The 27,548-nt window shown below is 38.0% G+C and overlaps 1 protein-coding gene across 4 annotated transcripts; it reads right to left on the bottom strand.

Annotated features, from left to right (window-relative positions):
* Positions 1-779: 779 nt before the first annotated feature.
* LOC131986444 (HMG box transcription factor BBX) lies at positions 780-26,960 on the bottom strand. 4 transcript variants are annotated; one of them, XM_059351404.1, is made up of 16 exons: positions 26,685-26,960; positions 25,267-25,344; positions 23,113-23,284; positions 21,869-22,126; positions 15,019-15,223; positions 14,868-14,935; positions 14,611-14,685; positions 12,614-12,694; positions 11,379-11,444; positions 9,147-9,972; positions 8,882-9,014; positions 7,512-7,663; positions 7,259-7,348; positions 6,580-6,774; positions 4,900-5,092; positions 780-1,970 (listed from the first exon to the last, which is right to left on the bottom strand). In XM_059351404.1, exons 3-16 carry the CDS (start codon positions 23,269-23,271, stop codon positions 1,892-1,894), a joined length of 2,580 nt encoding a protein of 859 aa, XP_059207387.1. In that variant the 5' UTR covers positions 23,272-23,284; positions 25,267-25,344; positions 26,685-26,960; the 3' UTR covers positions 780-1,891. The 4 variants fall into 4 exon arrangements, with proteins under 4 accessions (XP_059207387.1, XP_059207389.1, XP_059207388.1 ...); XM_059351406.1 differs by lacking the exon at positions 26,685-26,960 and adding an exon at positions 25,861-26,149 and having other exon boundaries at positions 25,267-25,361; XM_059351405.1 differs by lacking the exon at positions 25,267-25,344.
* Between the last annotated feature and the right edge of the window lie 588 nt (positions 26,961-27,548).

The following is a 27,548-nucleotide window of genomic DNA, read 5'->3' as shown; positions in this document are numbered from 1 at the left end:
CAAGGAAGCAAGGGGTATTGCTGGGGAGTCTGTGTGGCTCTCAGTCACCCTCCATGGCTGTGGCGGCTCTTCCAGGTTCCACCGACCTTTAGGAAGACAACAAACCTGCAGCTTGACTGCATCCTTCCTTATTTTTGTCACTACTACAGCTGATTAACTGTAAACAAATGTATGGCCAAGACAGAAGCATTGAAATGGAATGATTGTGAGCAAAACGTTAAAAAAACAAAGCCAAAAATAAAGATTACAAATCGCATCTAAATATAAATAGTTCTGAAAATCAAAACATCGATTACATGTAACCTCTGAGTAGACCATTACTTGGCAATACAATCTCAAAAGGCTGATAGGACAAAATTGGGGAAATTGTTATTAAATGCCTTGTCTCGATTAGCTCTGTGACGAACCATAGCATAGCGTGGTCTGATTTTGACACATTCAATCTGATTCGACTTTATTTCTACATTAAATCTGGAGAAAAATATGTATTGTGTTTTTTTCTGCCAAATTGCTCATTTTATGAGACGTTGTATAAATGTATTTAATGAAACAAATGTTCCACTTAGATTAGCAAACTTCTGATTTTTTGTTGGCTGGCTTTAGCCACCTCCTGAGGATAGTGAAGACACCATGGAGAGATTCTGCTATGAGAACACTGACTGGTGGAGACAAGACATTTTATCACCCTTACAAGGGTAATGCAAACTTCAGCTACAAATTAGTGCAGGGGTTATGTAATAAAAAATAAAACACCTATTCCATGAAATAAGTTGCACACAAGGAATTAAGCCTTGTAATTGCTACGCAACCTACAATAAGATCAAGTATTAAAACTGCATTTCACTTTTCAAAAACTTTTACACTTTAGAACTGTGATGGCATTGAGCAAGAAGCTGGTTCTAGGTCCGGTTGAAAGGGTCTATGTGGGAAGGTTAAGGCTATATTTAAATCACTTTCACACAACCTTCCTATCAACAAGAAGAAGTTTTGAAGCTGAACTACTGTCTCATAAGCCTGACAGGGACACTGTGGACCTACTACTACAGGATAAGCAGGACACCCTCAGCTATAGTCAACTCAAGTTGAGATGTAAAGGTATGCAAATTGCTCTAACATTCACATTCAGTCTAACATGATTATTTGTAGCTACCATATACTGTTTTACAGTAGCATCATAACTTACATATTAAATACCCAACCATGATTGCTTCATAGTTCGAGTACACCATATTAGTGTGCCACAGGGAAATACTAAGCAAGTAGTTGGTTATGGAAGTAAATCCATCATGATAATTTACCCTGGTTAAAGTCATTTTGGGTTGAAGCTTGAAGGAATGGAAAGGACAAGAACCATTCAAACACAGAGGTATCTACTAGAGGTGGAGGGAAAATTTCAGTAGGCGTGTGTGTGAGGTAAAAAGGTGACAGAAAGCTGTGTTTGTCTCCAAAACAAATGCAGTGTTGGGATTTCTTGCCCTACCTAAAATGCTATATTTTATCACACAAGACTTGACCTTAAAATTGACCTCTATTTAACAAAACAGTGTGAAATAAAGCCATGACAACCATCTCTATAAGGGAAGCCATGCACTGGGCGACTTCTGGGTTCCACAGGCCCAAACAGAGCATCTAAAAGTAGCGAGAGGAGTTCAGAAAGGCAACCTCCCTCAAACAAAAGGAAGGCTTTTGGGAAAAACACTGAGATAGCCAGGAACACAGAGGAGGAGAGGGTCTCTTTTCCCCACCATCAAGCAATTTTACCACAATGGTAAGGTGGGGTCTGTCCGAAGCTTCCTGATCAAGTCTCTCTTCAGTGTAAAGTTACCACTGAGAAAAGTATAGCTCCACTGTCAGTGTCCATGTTGTGGCATCTTGTAACAGCAGCAGAGTTTCACTGATCGGCACAGGAGATGAGGACCGGAGTCTGGGCGAGCTCTTTCTTCGGATTTTCAGCCAAGCCTCTTGGGCCGCTGAAACAGGACATTGAAACTTCTTAAGACTTAGTTCACACTTTCTCAAACAGCCTGTGGCCCTCATTTATCAAACGAGCGCACGACAGAAAGTGAGCGTAAAGTGGGCGTACGATCATTTCTATGCAAGGCTCGTTATTTATCAGTGTGGACGTGAGCGGAGGGTACGATCAGATCTCAGTCTGCTCTCAGCTCGTGTACGTGAATTTGAGTCAGCGTGAAGTCCACACGTCTGAGACGGACAATTGATCTTAGACTATTGTATCGATGCCTGGAGCTGATCAAACTTTGTGGTGTTTTTTTTAATGGTGACAAAGCAAAACATGTTTAGGCTTCATTATTTATCATTAAAACATAATTTAAAATAAATTCACCCTGCGACCGTGACATTCTTTAAACAGAATACTAGACGAGGCTATTAATTGTTGTTGTCTTCTGCTGTTTACCGTTATTATTATTATTATTAGATTATAATTATTATTAATAATAATATTATTATTATTATCCTGCTGGACACCGGAGCGTCAGCATCTCCTTCAGCAGCGGTTCTGACCCAATAGAAACATTTCCAATCAGTGCTGCCACACACTCCTCTGACTGGGAACCAACATAATTATTACTAAATGTAAAGAGGTGAATAATATCTCTCCATCATAGTAATAACAATAACAATATTTGGATATTACATATGCTATTAGGCTTTAGATATCACAATGTATAAATGAAATATTTCAACCTCACCGGGAATTTAATGGTCCACTGCTACTCTGCTGACAGCACCACTGATTTCCTTCCTTTTCACTTTTTATGCTGCCAAACAAAACCAGTTTGTTGTGTTGCAGCTGTTGGACGTCAGCGTTTCACTTTCTGACTCTGAGAAATTCCTCTTCTTTTGGGATTAAAACTTACTTTAAAATATTGTTCACCACCTTCAACCAAAAAGCTGTGACAACTTTTAAGTCTGTGGTCCAAATGTAAAATATTCACTGAATTTGTTTGAGTTTATAACTATAAGTACTTATATTTCATAAACCTCTGTCGCTGTGTATTTCTGTAATATGTCTATTTCCTCCTGTTGTTATTTGTAACGGTGCACGTTGCTAATAAAGCGACTTTAGGGGGGGAGTTTTCTGTGTTGTAAACTCTGGAGGCGAGCCTTCTGAATCAGGTATATACATTATATATATATATTATATATATTAGGGCGTGGTATTTAAATTACGCTTATTTCGAGCCGCCACATTTATCAACAGCCGATCATTCTCACGCTGTGATTGGAGAGATACAAACTTTTGATAAATCCCACGTGAACTCTGTGGTAAGACCAAATATACGCTCAGATCTGCACTTGTTTCTTTGCTCGTTTGATAAATGAGGCCCTGTGTTTTTTTTAAATTAAAGCATATTGAAAATCTTCACAAGGCTTTGCTTTACTATTCCAAACCTAACTTACTTTGCTTTGTTGGATTTGTTTGTGTGTTCCAAGTCAAATTCAACAAACCTTCTTACCTGCACAAACTTGTTGTAAATTGCTTGTTCCAACCTGAAGGATACCACCCGTTTGGAGGCACTCGATTATGTGAATAGTCAAATCTCACAATTTAGCAGACCTGAAAATATTTAAAAATCTGTCCACACGGCGTCAGATCATTTAAACCATTTTTATGGTTATGTTTTAAAACACTAAATCATTGTTGAGCCGGGTGAACATGCACCTACACACATCCACAGTGAACCATAAATGGATGAAGAAACACAGTTTACACTGTCTGCACATTGTTGCTTGAGCCTGCTATACTCTCATTAGACTCATTAGAACTACAGCAAAAAGGAATTGCAGTTTCACCAACAGAGCAGTTGTCATTACGTGCAGCTTTGGCTATTTATAGCATATATACCAAAAAATTTGTCAAATTTCTGCAACCCATCTTGTGGTGAAATCTCAATCATCAGCATTATTAAATGTCAGAAGGCTGATTAATGATTAATTCATAATGCTGTTGTTGAAACTGACCTTCATAATTCATCATAAAACAAAATGACTAAGAAGATGATAGAAAAATAGTGTTCATAAATTAGCCTTTGCTGACATTTAACGCTGTGTAGCAAAATAATAACATATCAGTTAAAGTGACAACAACTTAAAAACAAATATGGTTCCAGTAAACTTAATCAAACTGACGTGCTAATGCTGTGACTGAATAAACTTCTGAAAAGTTTATACAACTACTGGCGATTCGAAAATTCCAATCAATTGTAAACAGCTTCATATATTTTACTGAAATCGTCCTTAATACTTCAGTGAAATTATTTTTTTCCGTGTCCTGAAAATAATTCTATTTTATGGCCTTAGTGCCCTCAAAACATTGACAACACCAAAGGCCAAATTGGCTTGCCCCTAAGATGATGAAATACCAGGCCTGGTCCATAGACTCTATTGTCAAGTTTACCAGATAATGTGATTGGAATAGGAATTTTGCCGGCATGTATGATAAGACAACGCATGTGCGCATGCTCCACCCCCACCCCCAACCCCCCTCGCTGGCGTATGACCCCAGAACAAAAACATTCAAGAAAGCCGGTCGCAGTAGCCGGTCACATTAGCCGCTCGCATTAGCCGGTCGCAGTAGCCGCTCACATTAGCTAGTCGCATTAGCCGCTCGCATTAGCCGGTCACATTAGCCGCTCGCATTAGCCGGTCGCAGTAGCCGCTCGCATTAGCCGGTCGCAGTAGCCGCTCACATCAGCCGCTCGCAGTAGCCGCTCACATTAGCCGCTCGCAGTAGCCGCTCACATTAGCCGGTCGCAGTAGCGATCACAGGAATGGTCGTTCTTGGCTTCCGCAGCACGACTAATGTTGCAGCACGATGAATTGTATTGGCTGTAGCATATGTTATGTTATGGTATAGAAACTATTCAGTGACTCTACCTGTGAATGTTTTCCATAGCTGCTACCTCAGCGAGGGCTGCCAAGCTAAAGAAAGCAGGTAGCTCTTGTGGTATGGTGCCCCTCTCTGCCTCCTCTGCTCTGGGATTACTGGAGCACCCTTTTTCATTGCATAAATTATGTTGGGGTAATGGCTTCTTATCCTCTTCCTGGTTCAGGTCCCTAGTTTTGTACTCTGTAAAGAAAAACAAACAAACATTAAAAGCATTTTTATTTTAATTACATTTTCAGTTCTATGGTAAATTACTACATTTGTGAAGCTCTTTTCCAGTGTTAGACGTGACCACTGAAAGTTTGTTAACAATAGAGGCCAGCAGTCACCCATATAGAACACACAACCATACATTGGGGTGGGTGGCTAGTGCATGGATGGAGCAGTACATTGATCCCACTGAACAGCAAGTTCACACTGCAAAAATCATGAAGCTTACCAAGTATTTTCTTCTTATATGTAGCAATAGTAGCTTAATTATATTGTTACTGTTATTATATTGTATAATGTAGCTACTGACCATAGCTTTATGTGCTTATTTAATTATTAGTATTATGTGCTTATTTAATTATCTTATTGTTTAAAGACTTCTTTTTAGGATTGACATTGTGAGCTTTTTCATGCTTCTCAAGCTATTCAACTGTTGAATATAGTGAGCTGTTACATAAAATATTGGCTCTAGTTGAGAGTTTTATTTGCATGTAGGTTGGTTGTTATTTCAAAAGCATTTTCTACCACCAAAACGTGCTCGTTTCAAGTTTCTGGCTTATTTTAATGTTACTACAGTCGGGCTATTCAAGCCACAATTACTCAAAATAAGTATATTTGGATTTATTTCAAGCCATCATTGTTTCTCCAGTGTGTAGATCATTTTTTACTTATTTAAAGAATTCTTACAAAAAAATTCACTTACTGCACTAGCAGATAATTTTACTTGTTTCGAGCTTGTATTTGCTTAATTGTAGTTATTTATTTCTTATTTTATGTCAGTTGGTTTTTGCAGTGCATTTATATACACACATTAAAGTTCTGACTTCAACTGGCAACCACCCATGGCAAACACCTCTTCTCTGGATGAAGCTTTCAGTGTATTTGTTTCCAATTATATAAGCACACTTATGTGGGGAGGGAGGTGGGTCCCACCTCTGTGTTTCTTCCATTTTCCCCCATCAAAGATGACTGAAAGACAGACAGATCTTTCTAGTTTCACACTAAGGCCCCCGTTTAGACCCGAGGACGCTTGCGGGTGAAAACGACAAAATATTTTATGGGAAGTGCCTTTCGTTTAGGCGGTGACGGTGTTTTTGGGGGCATAAAAACGCAAAAATCTGAATCCACCCTCCAGAGCTTTGGACGAGACCTGGGAGATCTAGTGGATGGTGGAGAACTTTGTGGAAGGAGTAGCTGATGAAAATGCGTGGCGTGAAAACTTCCACATGCCCAAAGATGCTCTTATCGCTTTAAGTGATGCCGCCTTGCATGTATAACCAATCCAATTCACACACTTTAGCGTCACCGTATGCACACAGATTACCTCCCAAAAACACTAAAAACGTCTAAACGCGAAATAGAAAGCAAAGACGCGACGCCACTTTTGCGTCTTCTGTTCAGACCGTCATCATATAAACGTAGCCTTAATGGTCAATGGATTAATCATCATCATCACTCACCCTCAGCTGGAGACACGCTGCCATTCGGTGTGCGCACCAAGTGTGTGATCTTGGTCTTCCTAGCCTTCCTTTTCTGACTACCAACTAGTGCCTCCATACTAGTCGGGCCCTGGACATCTGGGCACATTATGGCAACAGGCGCACACGATTTGGCTTTTGAAGATAAATCTGGCATGGTGGATTCACTCTGTGCCGCTGTTGTGAGAAAAAATAATAATTTCAATGATGAACACTTTGCACATGCGGGACATACTGAAAACCAATGACACAAAGGTGTTCCATCCTCTTCACAAGAAGGTACGTTAATGATACAACAATTCTTCATTCATTTGTGTAATATCATTGTCATTTAATCAGAATAAAGTATTGTTCGCACAACAGTTAATTCTTAATAAATATTTCTGATGAGTACAGCAAATTTATAATATCAACAGAAAAAACACTGTAAGATTTTTTACAACCTTGTTGACTGCAAATAATGATCTCTTTGTGCTTTGAAGGTAGATTCTGTGATACAAGTTGTTTTTGTTTTTTACCAAAGGAGTTTTCAAGGCCATAAACCAGACATGTAGGTTATTGTATCGAAAATTTGGGAATGTGTTACCGCCAGAGGAATCTGGTAAATACCTCTGAAAATGTCCATATCCCTGTTTTAAAATGCACAAACTTTCTAGTTCACCTTTGTCAACTGCACCTGGCTTCTCCTTTTTTTGTTTGTGCTTCCTAACAATCTTGTGGAATGAAGTCTTTTTCTGAGATGGAGATGACCCTGATATAGTAAAAAAGCAAAGAAAAAAGGAGAACAGAAACTCCATGTTATGGAGTGTGGAAAACATGACTAACAAACAGGTGCAGAGTGGAATATGGAAACATGAGAGGATATCAAAAAATTGTTTTTATTAACTGGAGAGATGTTTACAGTTTGAGCTTACCTTTCCCGGCTTTAGAGACTTCCTCTTGGACAGTGGAGCTGTCAGTCTTCTTCTTCTTTGCAACAGCAGTACCCTTTTTATCAAATGTCATTGGGCTATACTGTGGCAGGCTGTTAAACTTCCTTTCAAACTCTTCCTCCAGCTTCCCTAGGCTGACAAGTAAAGTTCAGATTACATACTGGAGCATATAATAACCTTACCTAAACATAAGCAATCATACAATACATTTCCCTGTAGAGATTAGCAAAGATTCTTGGTCTAATGCTGCAGGGGAAACTACCCTCCTCCTCAAACAAGAAATAAAGTGAGACACTATAACAAAGCATTTCTACAGAATGTGTGTGGCACTTTTTCCTTTTCAGTTATGCATAATGTTTTCTTTTCACAACTTGGTTGTTCAATAAAAAATATAATTAAACTTAACTAAAGCCTTGCTCAGACTTATGTTACGGTTGAGATTTGAGCCATTGGTAAAGTAGGAAGGAACTAGCAGGAAAAGCATTTATCACCAGCAGGCTTGTTAAGTTATTTCATTTAATATAATTATAATTTTAATATTAACTGGTCCTTTCTGGATACATGTTATTGTTAGAAAGTAAGGAATGGACTGCTATCTAAAGGCAGAGACAAAATCAGTTGCAAAATTACATTACAACAGCCAATTAAATGGGCTTGTGAGGTATTTCTCTTTCTGACCGTTCTGAATATGGGCTATAATGTATATGTATTAGGGCTGGGTGATATATTGATATAAAAGATATATTGATATATTTTTAAATGTGATATGGAATTAGACCATATTGCATATATCGATATATTACAATTTATTTATTTTTCTTTCTTTATATATAAATGCTGCCCTCACTAGGGTTTGTCATATTTAGTTATTTTGTAATGTTCGTTATTCTTTTCCCATATAAATATATTTATTTTGGAAAAAGATTGGCCTATTTTATTTCATAGGCTATTTTTATTTAAGATATTTTTTTTAATTTAAATGTGCACTTTATGGAGCTTTGATTAAAATAAAATAAAAAAGTACTCCTGTTGTTATACAGTATTTATGGTCACTTAAGTAAACAGATTTAATATAACTACATGTGACATGTCATATTTGGCTTTGACTGAACATTCGCTCTCATTTTGTGATAAAAATATTGGGATATATATCGTATATCAATATTCAGCCTAAATTTGTCGGAATATGACTTTTGGTCCATATCGCCCAGCCCTAATATGTATAGTAACTTTGCATACACAACGTCCGATGTCCAACCTGGCCTATTTTATAACTTCCCTGGAAAATCATTGTAGTGTATGCTTATGCTATAGAAAGGTACAACATATTAATAGGAAGTGGCATGACTCACCCCTGTGAACATTCATCTTTGGACTTTGACTTTTTCAGCTTCTTGGGGTTATTAGATCCTATCTGAGAAACTGTCCAGCTGTTATCAGTCCAGTTAGCATCATGATCAGAAGCACGGAAAGCACCTCGTTTACCTACCGACACATATTCAACAATTAAGACAAACAGTAAAAGATGATTTGTTAATACGCATTATCAACATAACACTGACCACGTTATGAATCTTATATTTATTATTCAGTTTGGTCTAAAATCAAAATGAGTACCTCGGTCAATATTGGCTCTCAGTGAAGTAAGCATTCCCTCAGAAACAAGGGTTTTATACAAGGCTCCTTTACAGCTCCGCTCTGATTTCCTGGAGCTGTGGTTCTCTGTGTTGGAGTCAAAGGTCCCCTCATTCGACCTCTCCTTCCCCCTGTCTTCCTCTTTGAGCTTAGCAGGTGAAGGGCTGCAGGGGAAGGGATGAGCTTCTGCCATGCTTCCCTGAAAGTCTGTGCTTCCTATACTTGCTTCTTCTTCAGCCATTTCTTCCTTCATTTCCACCTCAGAGGAACTGCACTGCCCACAGTCATCCTCCATCTCCTCCTCTTTTTCTTTGACAAAGGTCTTGACTTTGGGCTTACTCTTCTTTTTGGGCAAACCAGAGTTTCCACCACTTAGACTGCTCTGAATCTTCTTCTTGGGCTTCTCTTCTGTGTCCTTCCAGGTCCCTTTGGCCACTGCCTCAATTGTACTGAAGACACTGTCCACGTTTGATTCTGCATGGTTGCACTTATTAATGATCTTCTTGGTTGAGAAAGGGATCTCATCGTTATCATTTAACTTGGCCACCTCTTTTTTCTTGCTCTTGTTTTTGACACGTGCATTTTGACTGTTGAGTTGTGGGGGAATGGCATCAGTAGAGGTAGAAGTGACATGGAGGAAAGGTAAAAGGGCTGATGCATGAGAGGAGGGAGGGCTGTTGTTACTGTCTGCTTTCTCCTCCTTGATCTCCGGCTCGACTGTAGCTTGCCGGAGAGAGGCTGTAGAGGAGCTGTCTGCAGGCTGAGATACCACTGTGTCCATCTGTCCTGCTTCGGATGCGAGGCACATCTTAACAAACAAGAAAACAAACCTCATTATTCAACATCCATCCATCCATACTCGTCCGCTTATCCGGGGCCGGGTCGCGGGGGCAGCAGGCTAAGCAGGGCACTCCAGACATCCCTCTCCCCAGACACAATGTGCAGCTCCTCCTGGGGGACCCCGAGACGTTCTCAGGCCAGGCGTTCTTGGTCTTCCCCGGGGACTCCTACCAGTTGGACGTGCCCTGAACACCTCTAACGGGAGGCGCCCCGGAGGATCCTTACCTCAGCTGACTCCTTTCGACGCGAAGGAGCAGCGGCTCTACTCCGAGCTCCCTCCGGATGTCTGAGCTCCTCACCCTATCTCTAAGGCTGAGCCCAGCCACCCTACGGAGGAAGCTCATTTCAGCCGCTTGTATCAGCGATCTTGTTCTTTCAGTCACTACCCAAAGTTCATGACCATAAGTGAGGGTTGGAACATGGATGGACCGGTAAATCAAGAGCTTTGCCTTCAGGCTCAGCTCCTTCTTCACCATGACGGTCTGGTACAACGCCTGCATCACTGTTGACGCCGCACCAAACCGCCTGTCCATCTCACGCTCCGTTCTACCCTCACTGCTGAACAAGACCCCGAGATACTGGAACTCCTTCGCTTGAGGCAGTACCTCTCTCTCCACCCAGAGGGGGCAGTCCCCCGTTTTCAAGCAGAGAATCATTATTAAACAAATTAATATAACATGACTAACGATGCTCCTTATAAGTCACCTATACATTTAATTTCTATAGTTTCTGGATCAGAAGTTTCATCTAAGTGCATTGTGTAACATTGCAATGACTAAATACTTTATTCCACCTATTAGTGACAAAATCCTTGCTTAACAAATCTTAACATTTTCTAAGGAGATATATAAACTTTTGTGGATCTACTACAGAATGAATGATTTGGTCTCATATGACACAGAATCATATTAAAGGATTGGAAGACGGTTGTAATATGTGAACTCTTGTCTGCCACCTGCATTGGTAAATAAACAGCAGTAAACAATTCATTTTGATAGTCATTATAATTACACAGTTAATTTTTTTAACTATAACATTTACTGTTGAGTATATGGAAAAATGTCAAAAAGGAAAAGGGAACGAATGTCATAGAGACGTTAAGACTTTCCACCACTAAAAGTAAAATGAACAAAATGTCAATTTTTGCTTTCAGTTAACATAAGACTAGTTGTAGCTCATTTTTGCAACAAACACGCTCATAAACAAGGCATTGTCATTGTTATTTTGACATGAAATATAATTGATGGTAAAAAATAACTGATACAGTACAGTCTGATCATGTCAATCAGATGTTTTCATAGTTAAACACTCTCACCATTTATTAAATAAAACTAGATGAACTATTTAACTATGTACAAATTATCAAATGCTTACCTCAGCAAGCTGAAAGAGAGCGGACTGTCTGCATGGTTTTCCTTCAGGTGCCACAGAGAGCGATGACTGTGAACATACAATAACATTTTTGTTATCATCTGAGCATGAATGCCTTGACTAACAGACAACCAGGCCCTGGATAGGTGGATGAAAATGGATGGATAGAAGGTCATTTTATTGTAAAATCATCTGTTCCTGTCAGGATGCTGTAAAAATGATGACTGCAATTCCGCAGTGAACCAACTAGTCAGTAGTCAGGTTGTAAGCAGGTTTTGATGTGAACCTCTGAAGCTGGCAGTGCCACACAGGTTACCATGGTTAGCCAGCTATGTGATACAAAAGGGAAAAGACAGCTGCATAACCAACTACTCCCACATTGTGGTTTGCCTACAGGCAGCTAATGTTTTGTTGTTGTAACGAATCACATCCTATGCTTTCCTGAAAGCACAATGTATTTTAATTTAGAGTTGCAGCAATTATTCGGTTAATCGAACAATTGTATAATACATTAATCATCAACTATTTTGATGATCAAAATGTCTTTTTACAAGACAATAAGTCCAAATTCTCTGATTTCAGTAATATGATTGATCTTAGTTTTCAGTAACTAGAGGAACTATATCTAGCTAACCTTAATGCAATGTTATCATTTTTAATGTTTACAGTTACACCTGTCCTGTTTCTGCCATGACAAATGTGTATTGTATATGTAACATGCACATTTATAAGATAAAAGTATTTCTTCTTTCGGCCTGTTCAGTTGATTAATCTTAACTTCTTCATTGACAATATTTCAATTTGGCCTCTTCCTTCTATAGAAATATATCTCAGCTCTTAGATCCTTTAGGTAATGCAGGTAAGTTGTTAGCGGTGCAGTCAAACATTTAACCTTTAAGATTTTAGAGGCAATTCATTTAATACTTTTACATTTTCACACACTTTCTTCAGGAAATGCATAGTTATTCTTCTACTGTCACATTGTTGATTGCTCAGACTCTCCTTGTGGAGATAGAGTTGATCATACATGGTACTACATGGCTGGGGCTGATATAAAACTTTACAATTAAGTAATAAATGTGGTTTCCCTGTGTTCAAGGTTACTACAATGCGGCACAGTTAAGGCCCTTTGCTTGTGTATTCTCTATTGTCTATTCAAAATGATAACTGAAATGAACTCTTTTCCACAATAAAAATTATAATTGGTACATCGTTCATGTGTTGAAATCCAGCCATACCTCTGCCAGTGGGGAAGGGTCAGATTTAACACTGCTTTCAGAAATGTCAGGCACTCTGTTCGGTATCGTCCCAGACAGCATCTGTAGATTGAAATAAGGTGAGCAAAAACAAGTTATTAATTGAAGTTATTAGATAACTAATCAGTTTAAAAGTGGGTTCAGCAAATTAAAATAGCATAAAAGGACTTTTTGTCAATGCATTAGGATAACTGACAGCATCTAGAAAACTAGCCTTTAAGCTTACTCAGGTACATGATCATTTATTTGAATGTTTTTGGTGTAGTCTACATTGTCCATTTTCAAATAAATACATTTCTTATATTATTATTATTTTATTATTATAGGTATTTTTTTTTTATATATATATTATAGGTATTATTTTCTGATGATGATTTTCTGTTGATACATTATTTGGGCTACTCTGCTGGTAGCTTAATCTATACTGCCCTACAAAGCCTAACTGCAGTAACTACAATTTTGTTTATAACTAAAAATGAACTCCTTGATGTCTGTTTTATCTTGTGACAAAGTTTTAGATTTCAATTTTGCTTTATTTCACAGAAATAATTATATAAAATAAAAACCACAAAATTTACCCCAAAACCAAGCAGTAATTGCACTTACCACAGTCTGCTTTGGATACATATATATATATATATATATATATATATATATATATATAAACACTAATTTGAACTTAAAAACAATAGAAATTATAAGTTTATTTGAAAGGGAAATTATTATATAGATAGTGATGAAGTAATGATAATAAGACTAAAATATAACATTTTTCTTTGAATATAATTGTTAAACACTTTTAAATACACTTATCAAATATCAATTTGAAAATGTTTATTCACTGAAACTAAATATAAAAGCTAAAAGAAGACAACAACATTGTATTTACTGCACTATTTGTGCATTACTATTAGAACCTTTTACAGTGATGCAGTACATTTTTGGGGTCAAAGATCAAATAAATCGTTAGGATTTCTGAGCGTAAAAATTACATCAGCAATACATGTAGAAATAAGTGTCATATCACTAACCTAACTATAACCAATTTGGCTGGCCAGTTAAAAAAACTTTAAAACAGTTTTTTTCAGTTTCACCCTTTGCATAGTTGCTGCAGTTAGTCTTTGTAGGGCAGTGTAGCACGCAGCCTGTTTAAGGCTTAATAGTGTGGCTTTATTCTGCCTTGCTGTCTGTATATAAGTTACAAAGACGGAATAAGGGGACAAATGTGTCAAGCCTCTGAGCTGGCAGCAGAAGTAACAGAGGTGAGCAACGTCTGTGTGAATGGGACAGATGGTGCGGCGGAGTGAAGGGGGCCGTGACGCTTGGCTTGGGTTTGGGTAGTTGATTAGCATTTTTTTGCAAGTTGGACGATGTACATTTACCTTGCACAGCAGCTGCATTATTGCAATTACAACAGGATGATGCGAGAATTCAAAGTAAGGCATTTGACTGGAACAGCTGAAGGTTCTGACCAATCAGCACCTGTTAGGACCTACTGATAGGTGGCGTGCTTGGTTCAGGTGTGTGTGACAACACAGTGTGTTCACGCTAAACAACAATGGCAGGGGCTCCTGAAGAGGTTAGCGTAGATGCTTTAATAGCATCAGTTCACAGTATTTATTCATATTAAAAAGAATAGCAGAGAACAGCACTGAAGACTTTTGGTTCATCCAATCAAACCAATCTGCCACTTATTATTTTAAATGCTTTTTCCAAACAGTTTCCAATAATGCATCAAGTCAGTTAAATACTTAGTTACTTCCCACAACGAGCTGCTGCAACACAGCATGGGCACGACTAGGTGTTACGCTGTTTCTAAATGGTGATGTACACATTGCAGGTCTTATTAGATACTTTTTTTTCGACTTTGCAGATATCTCTGGCTAGTCAGACCGCATCAGTGACTTGCTTTAATGAGACAATGCAACAGCAGGTAACTGCTCTTAGATATGTATGGGGTGGGAGTGGGGAGATCACACCTCTTCTTCATCCCCTGGAAAGGAGTTCCCTTCGCTGGCTGTGTCAGGTAAACTAGGTTTAATGCTGGAAGGGATCTAGAAAGGTAAACAATACTGCGTTAGTCTGTTAAATTAAAACGAAAAAGAAAAAACCCTTAAAATTCAAAACCATAACACAAATGTTACGTCCTACAGATAAAACTTGAATTAGTGATTAGTCTGATTGGAGCTGGTGCATTACAAGGATACACCCATGGGTGGCTCCAACAGTGACCTACCTCTCTATTTGTGAGGGCATGTTCCCCAGCTAATAGCAGCATGCTAAGACCTCCCATCTTCGTAGGATCTGACAAAGAATGAAATTCGTTAGAAAACTAGCCAACATGTTGTCATGTCCTCACAAAACAGACATTTCTTTGTTATACACACCTGCCATGGCAAAGTTTAACTGTGGCATGCTGTCAGTTTTGGGAACTTTTTTGGCAGTAGTGGAGTCCTTGGTTGAGTTGGAAGGGAAGGACCAAATTTTTTTGCGAGGGTTGCTGACTGGCTGACAGGAAGGGCTCTTAACTGGTTTGCTGGTGGTCGGACACCACTTATAGCCTGGGTTTGCCTTCATAAAGGCATCTTTGTACTGAAAGAACAGAATTGATTTGATTAAAAGCAAAACCTTACAGCCTCTGATAACAAATGATCAAATCTTAATAATGTATTTCACAATGGCATGAAATACTGATAACAAATTAAGCAACAATCACTTAGTTAAATTCAGGAAAACAACATTCTTGGTATGACAAATCAAGAGTTAAACAGTAAAAAAATTAAGTTGAACTGCTTTATCAGAGCTGTGTGGATGTGGTTTGATCGGACTTTATTCACAGTGCCTTGGCAACATAAAAAGGTAACCCATCAACTATTTTTCTGCAGTGTCTGAAATCCTTCCCATTCAAGAGAAATCCAATTGTGTCCACTACCTGGGGAATTCAGACACGTATGAGTCATCATTGTTTTGTTTCATAACTGATGTGTAGTGTTGTAAGGTAGTAATATTCACATCAAAAATGATGCATTCCATTAAGGGATTGTTAGTAATCAAGTAGTTCATGCCATCATTATAATTCTATGGTTCATGCTATGGAGAGTACTTTTTTCATTCAATACAATACATTTCACAGGCAGTTTATATTCTATGAACTTCTGAAACAGAATATATGATGACCTATATCCACCCACTTGAAACCAATGAGAAAAAAAGCTGGGAAAAAATACAACTGCAGAAATTGCTCATGTGAAATATATCTCCTCCAAATTTATCCAAATAAGTGGTTTACTGCTCATGTAGAGCAGTGGTTCTCAAATGGGGGTAGGCGTACACCTGGGGGTACATGAAGGCACTCCAGGGGGTTCATGAGATTTTAAAATATACATTTAAAAAGTAGCATCCATGCAAAAATCCTTTATAAATAATTATTTAATGAATGTTTTAGGAAAATATAAGTATAAGTTCATAAAATGAATTGTATATTCAGTAGGCTATTCAATTTCCTGATCCTAAAAACCCAGAGTCTCCCCCATACCAGGATGGTTGGACCCAACCTGTCATATGCCACCTGGCATCACCTGTCAATCACTTGAAAACTCAAAGATGGAGTCGTTGTTGAAGTGTAGCAGTTATAGTTTGAAATGGTTATATGCTCACTGTTTTTACTACATTAGTTTGAATCACTACATTTTAGTGATGAGAAATATTTGCGATAAATTTAGTCATGCATTATTCACATTTAAAATGTTTGAAATATATATATTTTTTCAAATGTTTGAATTTTGTATGTGTTTATTAATTCCAAAGTTTAATAAATCAGACACTGATGACACAGCGCTCTGTTTTTAAGCCTTTTTTTTTCCAACCAAAAATGCTTTGCCCTGGTTAGGGGGTACTTGGCTGAAAAAATATTTCACAGGGGGTACATGACTGAAAAAAGGTTGAGAACCACTGATGTAGAACTCCAACATTTACAGTAAGAAGATTGATTTAAAAATTAGTTTTCCAGGGCTAAACCAGTCCAGCCATTTTCCTCTGGCACCAACAAGGCATTTTGGCCCAGAAGACTATTTTCTCTTTTTCTGACCATCCTCTCTAAACCCTAGAGATGGCCGTGCGGGAAAATCCCAGCAGTGACATGTGCTGGGGCATCCCTATGGTTTACTGGTAGAGTGCATACCACTAAGACTGAGTCCTTGTTGCAGTGGACCCGGGTTCGAGTATAACCTGGGGCCCTTTGCTGCATGTCTTCCCCTCTGCCCCCCTCCCATTCTCTGTCACTGACAAATAACGCATGAAAAAACCCAATGTGTGCCCAGGTGCACTTATTTTTGCACCGCGGAACGTTTCTCACTGGATGAGTTTTAGGCGGACCGATTATACTGGAGCACCAGCTAGCGTTCATGAGTTCAGACAACAACAAACCACAGTGAACATGAAGGAAGAAGCTGATGAGACGCTTTGGTTGGCCCCGTGGATGATGGGACATTTTGTTACAAAAAAACAACGGATGGAAGCGTCCATAAGAGCATGGTTGTGTTGCTATGCAACAAGGAATTCACATATCACCGCAGTACATCCAGCCTCAAGTATCACCTCAATGCAAAACATATAGCAGCTAGCATGGACGCTAATGTGGTATTAAACGGTATACTATAAATCCAGATGAAAAAAATTACTTCTCACTGTTCTCAGGTCAAATATTTATATGCGCTTAAAATGCGATTAATTTCGATTAATTAATTACAAAGCCTCTAATTAATTAGATTCATTTTTTAATCGAGTCCCGGCCCTAATCGTCACCAATTCTATGTAGATCTTACACCAGAAAGCATGGACTCCATTTTCATTGCTTTGCAGACGACATTCAGCTCCACATTTCCACCAAAGCCATCACTCCTGCCACTCACTCTACCCTCACTAACTGCATCACTGAAATGAAATCCTGGCTCCAAACCAACATTTTCAAGCTCAACAGTGACAAATCATCATCATCATCATCGGTCTCAAATTTCTCACCAAATCTGCCTTTTACTTCTCCCTCTCCATCGACGGCTCCACTGTGCTCCCTTCTCCTCGTGTCCGTGACCTTGGTGTCATCTTTGACCAAAGCCTCTCCTTCAACCAGCACATCAAAATCATCACCAGAACAGTCTTTTTCCACCTCAGGAATGTTGCCCACCTCCCTCCATCCTTCTCCCTTCCAGCTGCTGAGACCATCATCCACTCCTTCATCACATCCAGACTCGACTACTGCAACAGCCTGCTCTACGGTTCACCATCCAAAACACTCAAGAAACTTCAATATATCCACACTCTTCTGCTCGTCTCCTCACCCACTCTTGTACCCATGACATCACTCCTGTCCTCCATAACCTCCACTGGCTCCCAGTCCCCCAGTCAATCCACTTCAAAGTCCTCACCAAGGTTATTATAGTTAAGGAAAACTAAGGAAATAACGACAACTAGAATTGAAAAAACATTTTCTTTAACTGAAATTCAAATAAAATCGAGTTTTAAAAAAAAACGATAACTAACTGAAACTGTATTGTGTTACAAAACTAACAAAAATTATAGTGAAAATGTCCTTCGTTTTTCATCTTTTTTCATATGTAAACCTTTTTGGTTGATATGAAACCTATTTCATCTATCTGGTTTTATGACTTAGTAACATTATTTATATTGAAATGGATAATCAAAGGAAATAAAGGAAACATTTATTGTGACATTGAATCTGGGACCTAACAAATACCCCATTACAAAAAAACTAAAACTAACACTAAAACTAATAAAAAAACGAATTCAAACTAGTAAACTCACTCTAAAAACAAATTAAAACTAACTGAATTTGTAAACAAAAAATCACAATGAAATTAAAACTAAAACTAATGAAAAATCCAAAACTATTATAACCTTGGTGTACACATTGTAAATGATGTTATATACACAACCACTTGAATTCATTTGTTTTGGGTAGCACCACCCAGCGAATCCACTTCTAAGTCCTCACCAAGGTTATTATAGTTAACGAAAACTAACGAAATAACAAAAACTAGAATTGAAAAAACATTTTCGTTTAATGAAATAAAAAAAACAGAGTTTTTTAAAAAACAATAACTAACTGAAACTGTATTGTGTGGTTACAAAACTAACTAAAACTAACTAAAATTATAGTGAAAATGTTTTGGGTTATGTTTTATCATTTTTTATTTATTTCTTCTGTTATGTAAAGTGTCTTTCAGTGTTGAGAAAAGCGCTATATAAAACTAATGTCTTATTATTTATTTTTTTATTATTATTATTATTATGTACTACCCAAAATTGCAGTGGATCAATCAAATCAAATAATCCTCTTAAAATGGTTAGAAAACAAAAGTTTTTAAATTTCCATCTGACTCTCAGCAAAACAGGATGACAGTGCAGAAGGACCTTTCTCCTTTGCTTTTGGTTTTACTTTGCTACTCATATGATGTCATGCTGGAATAGCTCTTAAATTCATTGTAGCGATTTCTTTTATTACAACACCAGTACACAGCTGTATAAAATAATCCAGGAGCTTGTTGCCAGCGAAGTTGCACCAGCTCCTTAAAAAGTTTAAATTAACATTACAAACTTACTTTAGTGCTGCTGTACGAGAGTTAGAAATTATGGGAATCATTCACAAATATACAAAGTTTTTTCTCAAATTTGTCCTAAAGAAAGGTCCTATGAAAAGCCCATGTCATGTTCATGAAGATGTTCTTAAACTGCAGACTTCTTTGTGTCAGTTTTCTCATAATAATGAACCCTGTTGTCCTTGTAAGCTAAAGTGTGCCAGTTAATCCTAAAAAGCATGGATAAATGTCCAGTTAGTCTCCATAACAGGGCATAAGACTACCAGGCCATGTGCAACACAGAAATTGAATTGAAGTGAAGCGAAGTGAAGAATGCCCAAACAAAAGAAATGCTGGAGCACTGGACCCTACACGTAAAAAAGGTGTGTCTAAAAACAAGATAAAAACAGTAAATCTGAGGGAAATGATCTTGCTGCATGGACAGATAATTTCACTTGACAAGGTTTCTTAAATTAAGATTATTAAATCTAGAAATAAACATGTTGTCGTCTTAAAATAAGAGATTAACTCTTAAAACAAGATAAATTAAAGATGCAAGCAGCAATGAACTGGCCTGAGCAGAGTGCACTGACAATTATTTGTTTCTTAGCAAGATAAAAAAAAACTTTAGATTTAGAAGAGTAACATAATTTATTTCTTTTAAGAGTTCATTTCTTATCCATCCATGCTGCAAGATCATTTCCCTCAGATTTAGTGTTTTAATCTTGTTGTTAGATACACCTTTTTCTTTCCCCACAACGTTATCTTCAGCAGCCAGGTTAGCTTAGCTTAGCTTAGCATAGAGACAAGAACAACTTGGCCCTGTCTAAAGTTTAAATAAGACTAAACCATGCTAGTTGCTCTGTTAGCCTGTACTTTGAGCTAATGCTAAATACCTAATGACAGCTCACCATGGATGTATTATAGAACTGGATACAGTGTTGCTGATCAGCCTTGCAGCCATAGACTGTATAAATAATAGACGTAGTCATCGTGACGTCACCCGTTGGTTTGTGTCTGTCCATGCAGCGAGATAATTTCCCTCAGATTTAGTGTTTTTTATCTTGTTTTTAGACACCTTTTTTGCAGTGCACACATAAAAAACTGTAGTCAGTAGTTCTGAAGTGAAGGTACTTCTGCAGGAAGTAAACGCCACAAGCTGTCATATTTAGTAGCATCAATAGGGGACATAAAATAACACACACACAAAACACAGTTCTATGGGGAGCCCTGCTAGCTAAGGTGCTAAGTCTGAGTTCTTACTGCAGCAGCCCGGGTTCAATCTCGATCTGTGGCTTTTTGCTGCATGTCATCCCCTCTCAGTCTTTCAGAGTTTCTCCTGTCCATGTTCAGCTGGACTACCCCAAAAAAGGTAAAACAGCCCATAAAATAATCTTGGATGGAAAATTGGATGGCATGGTGATCATTAATTAAACTGATATAAAAAGAAGTATTCGTGTGTAATGTTTATTTAATGCGAAATACCTTATTGCTTTGTAAAAAAAAAAAAAAAAAGATAATTAATCATCAAAAAATAGTATAAATAATAAAAATATAACTTAATTAAATACTATAATGTTATACAACATTAATCTAATTGAAAAAATTGCAATTACCAATTAAAAAAAAAAAAAAAAAAAAAACTTTTAGCACTCAAATGTAGAGCTGCAACAATTATTCGATTAATCGAACAATAATCGATTATTGAATTAATCGTCAACTATTTTGATAATCGAATAATTGGTTTGAGCAGTTTTTTAAGACAATAAGTCCAAATTCTCTGATGTCAGCTTCTTCAATGTGAATATTTCTGGTTTCTTTGTTCCTTTATGACAATAAACTGAATATCTCTTTGGTTTGTGGACAAAACAAGAGATTTGAGGACGTCATCTTGTGGTTTGGGAAACACTGATTGATATTTTTCAACATTTTATTGACCAAACAACTAATCGATTAATCGTTTAAACAATCGACAGATTAATCGATAATGAAAATAATCGTTAGTTGCAGCCCTACTCAAATGTTCGCAAGGGTGCTCTCTAAGGTACATAGATTCTGTTTTTACCTGAGAACGAGTCTCAAACAATAATACGAAATTTCTTCTTAAGAACTGTTGGTGAATGAGGCCTGTAGAACCTGATAATGTAATAATTTCCCGATAATGTAATAACCCAGATAATGTAATAAAACTCTGCACTTGAGTCCATTGAAAATGTAATAAAACCTGATAATGTAATAACTTCCCAATAATGTAATAAAGTATAACATTAATGGGAGGTTATTACATTATCAGGTTAGCCTTCATTTCGCAAGTCCTGATAATGTAATAATTCCCCAATCTTGTAATAATTTAACAGCAGACCACTCAGGCAACTCTAGCTCAAGAGCTCTAGCGCCACCAACAGGTCAAAGTTGAATGTTTGTTAACTTTTGACCTGTTCATCCGTTTTTCAAAAACGAGGTTTCCATGACACACGAATGCATTCAACAGTTATTACATTATCAGGTTTTATTACATTTTCAATGGACTCAAGTGCAGATTTTTATTACATTATCAGGGTTATTACATTATCAGGAATTTATTACATTATCAGGTTCTACAAGGCCCTATGTTAGTAGGTGTAAGGGTAAGAAAACGTCTCACCTCCTTTGCCATGTCAGTGTATTTCTGCTTCTCTTTGGGCTCCAGCACAGCCCACCAGTCCGCCAGGATTTTGGTGGCCCCACGGTTATCCAAGCGAGGGTGTTCCTGCCGCACCAGGGAGCGGTGGCGTTTACAGAAGAGGAGGAAGGCATTCATTGGACGTCGTGCCCGCTGTTCACTCGAGTCTTCCTCCACTTCCTCTGCTGTTCTCCCACACTGCACTATTGACCCCTGGTCCTCGCCACACAGCACTGGGTGCTGATAAGAAATCAGAAAAAATACATATTTATTTATTTTTTGTCGTGTGTGTGTGGCCGCGTGTGTGTGTGTGTCTCCGGTTTTGAATGTGGACCAGCGTTGAGATAGAGTAGTCTTGTGTACTAGGCGAGGTTCATACACTTTTTCGGTGGTCAAATTCAAGCACTTTTCAGGGACTTTCAAGGTCCGTTTTCAAGCTTTTCCAGGACCTTACAATGGCTGTAAGTTGCATGTTTTAGATGGGTACTTACATGCTACAAGGGATAATTTGACTCAACCATACTGACAGCGATGGTTTTACACTTTTAACAACCAAAAGTACAGTTTGCTAATCTCAATATTCAATTTTGTATTTTTTTCATTGAACATGTGATTATCTATAGTCAGATTGCACGAGAAATATAGTAAGAATTTAAAGCATTTTCAAGCACTTTATCCAAAATCCAAGCACTTTTCAAACCTTGAAAATACAACATTAAAATTTAAGCAGTTTCAAGGATTTCAAGCATCCGTATGAACCCTGACTAGGTGTTTTCAGCTCTATCCTGTGCAGCGTGGGTGGGTTATTGGGTGGGGGGGGGGGGGGGGGGGGGGGGGGGGGGGGTGACAGGTTGGTAGGGGTGGGTCTGTATAACCAATTATTGGTATTGAGGGAAGCATTGAACCTCAATACGCATTGAATAAGACAGATGAAATTCGGAAGTAACTTTGATTTTGATTAAATACTATAAACTTTGATATTGATGAAATTCTGAAATTGCTTTTTAAATTTTTGTTGTTCTGGGGTACTTCCTGGTACCTAACTACGACGACCCGCAGAAATTAATAAAATAAAATTCTAAAAAAAAAGAAAAAAAAGAAATCGAAAACCACCAGATGCAATGCTGTACTGTGGTTTATGTACCATCTTTGTGATAAACTGACAGATCTGTTGTTCAACCTTGGACAGTTGTGATTAAATGACGTGTCAAGGCAAACACACTCACCTTCTCCATCTCTTCCTCATCCTCCTCTTCTTCCTCCTCAGAGAAATCCAGAGCCTTCTTGGAAAGAAGTGGGTGCCACTGCAAGCACTTGCGTTTGGGACGCTTGTCAGTGACCTCCTCTCCAACAGGTAGCTCCTTACCCCTTCCTTCCCCCTTCATGGTACTACCGCACCTAAAATACAACAGATTTGGCACAGCATAAGACCATGTCTATACCGAACATGCACAGTGAAAACAAGCATCCTAATATCCATCATTAGTTATTTAGTATGCAATGTAAGCAGTAATGCTTGCTACCAAAATAGTTAGTGTTGGAGGTTTGTAATTATAAGTGTGATAATGACTACTGCTAATGTGAATGACCAGACCAGAACATTTTATGACTTCAAGCTAGGGTTGCCAAAAGTATCGATACTCAAAAAAGCATCGATGCTAAAACGTTGTATCTGGATACGATACTCATTTTCAAAAGTATCGAGTATCTGAAGCTTGTTATCATAGTTGCAGTTTCTTTTTGCACAGCTGTTTTTCATTATAAATATTTAACCTGTGGTTCTGTTAATATTAACATGTTACATTTTTCTTGTTAATAAAAATATTTCTGTTAAATTTTGGGGTCTTTGTTTTTATCCTGGTGGTATCGAAAATGGTATCGAGTATCGAATATTTTCCAGAGTATCGGTATCGAGTTGAAAATTTTAGTATCGTGACAACCCTACTTCAAGCTCTTAAGAATTAAATAAAATAAATTGCCGAGGGATTGACTGCCAGGCACTAGCTAGCGAGTGATGGATCACAACTTTCTTTCAACATTGTTGTGCTTCTAAGCAAATTAATTAGTTCCTTCCTGTTTGGATTGTTTAGACTTGAATCAATCTACAGAACGTCTTTACAAATATGCTTCACTTGTGAAAAAGTTCCAAGTGATCCAACAAGAGCGAAAAACACATCACACAACTAATAATTTCAATATGGCAAAAGGTACGAAGAAAATAAGTTTGTAGTAATCACTACTGTTGGAACAGTGGGAAACTATTTTGTTAATGGTCACTACAAGAGCTAAATAAGATCATTAATAGACTCTGTGCTTTCTTAGAGCTTTAATTACAGAAGATAATAAGTGAGATAAGTTATGTAAAGTGATTTAAAGGTAAAATATTAGCTTGATTCTGTCATGTTACCACATTTCAAAGGAACAGGTTAAATAAAGAATAAGGAGAAGTGAAGACTTTTTCATTGATATGGGGACACCATGGTACAATAATTGGATTTGCTAAATGCGTAGTGGACCATTGATTTTTTCACTCTCAAGTGTCTTAGAATTAACTAAAGCTGTTACTAAGTTAGGGCTGGGCGATATATCGATATAAAAGATATATCAATATATTTTTAAATGCGATATGGAATTAGACCATATCGCCATTTTATTTCATAGGCTGTTTTTATTTAAGATATTTTTTTTATTTAAATGTACACTTTATGGAGCTTTGATTAAAAAAAAAGGTTCTCCTGTTGTTATACAGTATTTATGTTCACTTAAATAAACGGTTTCATTAAAACTACTTGTGACATGTCTTATTTGGCTTTGACAGAACATTTGCTCTCACTTTGCGATAAATATATCATATATCGATATTCAGCCTAAATATATCGGGATATGACTTTTGGTCCATATCGCCCAGCCCTAGGACACCATGATACAATAATTGGATTTGCTAAATGGGTAGTGGACCATTGATTTTTTCCACTCTCAAGTGTCTTAGAATTAACTAAAGCTGTTCATAAGTTCATAAGTAATTCAACATAATAATGTCAAAATGTCCAAGTCAAGAAAAGTATAGTTGCACCTAACCTCTTTTCACCTTGATACATGCAATGAAGAGAAGGTTGTACCATAAAATATGCACCCCTTCACAGTCCTGATTTCTTTTTTATTGGCTTTTTTATTGGCAGAAGAATTACTGAACACTGGTATTGATGACTAAGCATCTCTCTATTTTTCCTTTATTGGTCAGTATTTCCCAACATGTTTGCACTTGTTCTGCATTACTGGCACAATCACTGAACGAATGATTCGATGTATTATTCTGGACATCATCCAAGCTAGATGCTGGTATATGTATTTGTGAATGAGTGGAAAACAGCGATACTTACTGAAAAAACAGGTATGAAAATGCGGTATGAGTGATGAAGATGAATCTGCCACAGCCTTTGTCATGCAATGACGATGACCTATAAAATACAAGACACTACTCTCAGTCATGCGTTACGTTGTCATCTCTGCATCAATTTTCCAAATCCACGATCTCTGCCGCAGGATAAATGTGTGCAATGCAACTTTAATAGAGCATTAGTGATTGACACTGCAGTGCATTGCACAAGTCAAGACCTTTTCAGCTTCAAAGTACGGTGGGACATTTTGTCTGATCTGACTACTGATCACTTCACCGTGCAGGCGATCCGACCTTGTCGTCAAAACCAAAACATGTAGGCCAAAACCTTGCAACCACTGGATCAATTTCATAAAACAGTATAAAGCCTCATTAAGCAGACACAGTTGCCGTGAGTGTTTTGATACGCAGATGTTAATGTTAATTGTGTTGTCAGGTAAAACTGCTGATGCCCGATCGAAGTGTCTGCCTTGGGAATTAAGTCTTAAGCTACTGTAGCTTCTCACGCACAATAACAGTACAAAATATGTGAGATGTGCGAATAAACGAGCCGTTTGCCTACCTAAAGTGCTCCTACCTCTAAGCAAACATTTTCATATCCGTGCAAAATGTCGATCTGAGCTCTGACAAGACAGACAAGCCGACTGAGAGTCCATCTTGCTTTGGTTTGGAGAAGAAAACCCAAGTAGAGTACAGTAGAGGATATTTCACTGCTGTCAAACTCTCACATGACAATGTCGTCAAAATGTCTCCCACTCCGAGGAAAAACACATCCACGATGATTAATTAAACTGAGAATTTTATTTCCAGGCGCATTGATCTGTGAACAGTGTTTAGCTGGGCAGTGGCTCCATTTCCTCCTAGTGTTGATAGGAATAAAAGTAGCTAGTTAGCCTGCTAGCGCTACAGCTGCTAACTGGACGCGTCAGGTTTAACATACAATGGTTTCAGAAACACTACAAGTTCATTTAAAAGCCACTGAGCGAACTCACTGACCAATGTTTTCTCCAAACTGTGACCAAATTACTCGTCTGTGTTGTTACAACTATTGGTTTACATGCATACAGTGTGTGTCTGTGTATTAATGCGGATTAGAGGGGAGTCGTACCACCTCACTAGGAAACAGTTGCTCTGCCTTTTATTTTACACGGTGGTTTAGAACAGGAGGGCAGCAATAAGTACTGAAGCAACACAGTTACATTGTCAACAGCGTGTTATATAGCATTGTTATCGGAAACAAGCAAGGGAAGGGAAATGCCAGCAGGCGGACAGCAGTCCGAAGCAGCGATAATAACACATTTTCAGAGTGACTGACTGAGAGAAAATAGCGACCTGGTTTCACCGGAAAATCAATAAAACCACAAGTTCTCAGTGATGACCGTCAGTGATGTCTGAACATACCTTTAATATCCTGCTCCAGGACCGGAGGGGGGGCGGGGGGCGTGGAGGGCTCTCATCATTCGTGCCGTCCACCTTTTTAACCTATTGACACATCATAACAGTTCAGCACTGGCTGGACTCAACACAGCTGTGTCAATTCCCACAAATACCAAACACACAAACCGGAAGCACAGGAATCTGTTACCAAAATAAAACCCTTTTTTACTGAACGCAACAAAGAACGTGCCACCGTCACCAAACTGCCATGGGCCTCGCGACGTAGTGCCAGGTATGGTGTCACCGGAGACTATTGTTTTTGTAGAGTCAGAGTTTTAACAGTATATCTCAACTCTCTTCTGTCTACAAAGCAAAAAAGCTGTGAAGACTGCCAACATATCGTCATCCTGTTAAAATAATCGCCTAACTCATTTTTTCAAGTTTTAGGCATTTTTTTGAACATGCCTTTGTGACTTAACCAAGATATGGTAACACTTTATTTTGAAGGTGTCTACATAAGAGTCACACAAACCTGTCACAAACACGACATGACAAGTATCATTAGCATTAACGTTACTTCAAAGTGTCATTGATGTTCATGACACATCCCATGTCATGTTTATGACACGCTCATGTCACTCTTAAGTAGACACCTTCAAAATAAAGTGTTACCATATCTTGCTTAAGTCACAAAGGCATGTTCCAAAAATTGCCTAAGTCACATTTTATTTTGACTTAGGCATAATAAATCCGCTTAAGTCGCACACTTGACATAGGCCATTATCTTAAAGGGGTAAAATCACATGATCTGATCAACTGAGGATGTAGGTGATTTTACCATAGGTGGCCGGCATCATGGGGAGATGATTAAGACAAAAAAACAACAAC

This window comes from Centropristis striata, chromosome 15, assembly GCF_030273125.1.
Source record: "Centropristis striata isolate RG_2023a ecotype Rhode Island chromosome 15, C.striata_1.0, whole genome shotgun sequence".
NCBI lineage: Eukaryota > Metazoa > Chordata > Actinopteri > Perciformes > Serranidae > Centropristis > Centropristis striata.
The sequence above is the reverse complement of the archived record's forward strand: the minus strand, read 5'-3'. Positions and strand labels throughout refer to the sequence as shown.